The sequence below is a fragment of the Sinocyclocheilus rhinocerous genome, unplaced genomic scaffold (assembly GCF_001515625.1).
Source record: "Sinocyclocheilus rhinocerous isolate Xijiao unplaced genomic scaffold, SAMN03320098_v1.1 scaffold1545, whole genome shotgun sequence".
NCBI classification, from domain to species: Eukaryota; Metazoa; Chordata; class Actinopteri; order Cypriniformes; family Cyprinidae; genus Sinocyclocheilus; species Sinocyclocheilus rhinocerous.
This window is the reverse complement of record NW_015626380.1, coordinates 532,538-534,943: the sequence shown is the minus strand read 5'-3', so window position 1 is coordinate 534,943 and position 2,406 is coordinate 532,538. Positions and strand designations below refer to the sequence as shown.

Genomic DNA, 2,406 nt, shown 5'->3' with positions numbered 1-2,406 from the left:
GAATACTTTCCGTACCCTGTATATATATATATATATATATATATATATATATAAATGCACACACAATATATTTAATTCTCCCTGACGGAATGTATAAAATGCAGTTGACACCAACAAGCTTTCAACATATGATGATATAATTAAGAACAAAATCGATTCACACATGCATAAATGAGAATTGCACACCTTAAACACACCGTGTCAAGCTTCAGCACTAAATAAACTAGCTCTATTAGATATATACTCATATGTGTCTATACATCAAATACTGCATGGTCTGCTCAGGCTAAGATGAATCCATGACCCTGAATCAAAGACCGATATTTGCATTTGTGTCTTCATCTAGTCGAAGCCATGCCCACCACAGCAAACACAAACACACGCAAACCCAAAGAACTAAAAACACAGCCAAAAAAGAAAAACAAACTATATAGATTGTATTGCAGTTTAACTAAACAGTACAAATACTGTTAGTTTTGTAGATTTTTCTGAATAGAAATTCATTGTATTCTCTATACATCTAGTGAATTTAAGATAACAAAAAAATGAACAACTAAGAACAAATACAACAGCAAGCATTTGCAACAGCAAAAGCATGCCGTCTTCCGATGAAGTAACGCAAAATGTAACTCACTACATCTCAAATGGATCCAAAAATAAGCACTGTGGTTTGTGCAATGCAGTACACTGATGCCTATCTATGCATGAAATAGTACACCAGTGTGTAATACATATACACATGCTCACACAAAAAATGCACGGACTGATTTGAATTGCAAGTGCTGCAGTCCAGGACACGTATGCACACAAACACATTGTATATACACACAGAGAGATAGTGTAGTAGAACACAAACGACTGCCGATATATAAGGCACTATGGCTGGGGACAACAATGCAGCGAGCCTCTAGACACGTCAAGAGCCCCTATAGGCTTCTCTCTGATCAACATCATGCAACACATGCAGCATGTGACGAACGACTCTCCATTCCAAACGACACCAAAGACGCAGAGAAAAGTACAAATACTTGGAACGCAAGAAAACACGGCAAGTGGACATATTTTATGTTGTGAACAACATATAGGGCTGCCTTTACAAACAAATGTGTGTTGTATACAAGGTAAAGGCAATGTATAAAAATAAGTTGACCATCACATGATTTTGGACACCATCTGTTGCTGATATTCATTAGAGGTGCACTCAAATCTGAAGATCTGAAAATCCGATAAGGTGATGTGTATCAAATGTGCAAAAAAGGTTTTTCTTATTCATCCAATCGCTTGCTTCTCAACAGTGCGCTTTCTTTACCTACTTGCTAAAGACTTTCCAAATGTTTCCTCTTTTAAAGCTCTTTTTAATTGCACTCGATCAAGTCTACGTGATTCAGAGAAACTGCTTCCTTTCTCTCTTGTGCCATGGCTTTGGGTGCGGGAACCAGGTGGTTTGTGGTTTCTACAGTGAGCCTGGCGTTACGTGTCCGTGTTGGTGGCCCTCCAGAGGGTTGCGGAGCGAGTCTCAGACATACGGGTACTGGTGTAGTTTGGTGGGACTGAGGGGGAAGCCTGCGTATGCAGGCGATGCGATGAAGGAGTGTGGGGGGAACAGAGGCTTGAATTGGCCTTGAGGGTGGAGGGTTGGAGAGGGCAAGAGGCGGTTGAGCCCCACAGTGACCTGGTGCACAAGGTGTCCCGCCGGATGAGTGAGGCCATAAGCCGGCTGAAAGACGTGATTCCTTGTGGTCCCAGGTGAAGCCAAGAGGTGGGCCATTGGGGCATTTGTCACCAGGGGGCCTGAAGGGGGGTAGGACAGTAAAGTCGGCTGGGTGTGAGGGTGGATGCCCAAGTGCGATTGAGGAGGGTGGGCTGTGTGGGTGGGACTTCCGTGAGGCAGCGTGAAGGTGTGGCCATGAACAGTAGGTGGGATGAACGCTTGAGGCCGGCGGTGGCTGTAGTTGCCGTTCCACTCCTGGTGGGACGAGCCATAATGCTGGACCTAGAGCACAAACCAATCAGTGGCAATCAGCCAATAATGATTTTTATATAGCCGAGAACCAAAAAATAGCCCACCATATTTAGTTTTTATAAATATTGAAATTCTAATTTGTGACCCTGGACCACAAAACCAGTCATAAGGGTAAATTTTTTGAAATTGAGATTTCTACATCTGAAAGCTGAATAAATAAGCTTTCCATTGATGTATGGTTTGTTAGGATAGGACAATATTTGGCCAAGATACAACTTACAAGAAAATCGCCTTTAACATTGTCCAAATGAAGTTCTTAGCATTGCATATTGCTAATAAAAAATTAAGTTTTGATATATTTACGGTAGGAAATTTACAAAATATCTTCATGGAACATGATCTTTATTTAATATCCTAATGATTTTTGGCATAAAAGAAAAATC

General features: G+C 41.2%; 1 protein-coding gene across 3 annotated transcripts in view; it reads right to left on the bottom strand.

Annotated features, from left to right (window-relative positions):
• Positions 1-224: 224 nt before the first annotated feature.
• Positions 225-2,406, bottom strand: part of LOC107712724 (homeodomain-interacting protein kinase 3-like) — a 74,971-nt gene continuing 72,789 nt past the window's right edge. For all 3 annotated transcript variants that reach the window (XM_016518057.1, XM_016518074.1, XM_016518066.1), the window contains exon 16: positions 225-1,993. In XM_016518057.1, coding sequence (XP_016373543.1) covers positions 1,517-1,993 — 477 coding nt within the window. In that variant the 3' untranslated portion in view covers positions 225-1,516. The remainder of the gene's footprint in view (positions 1,994-2,406) is intronic.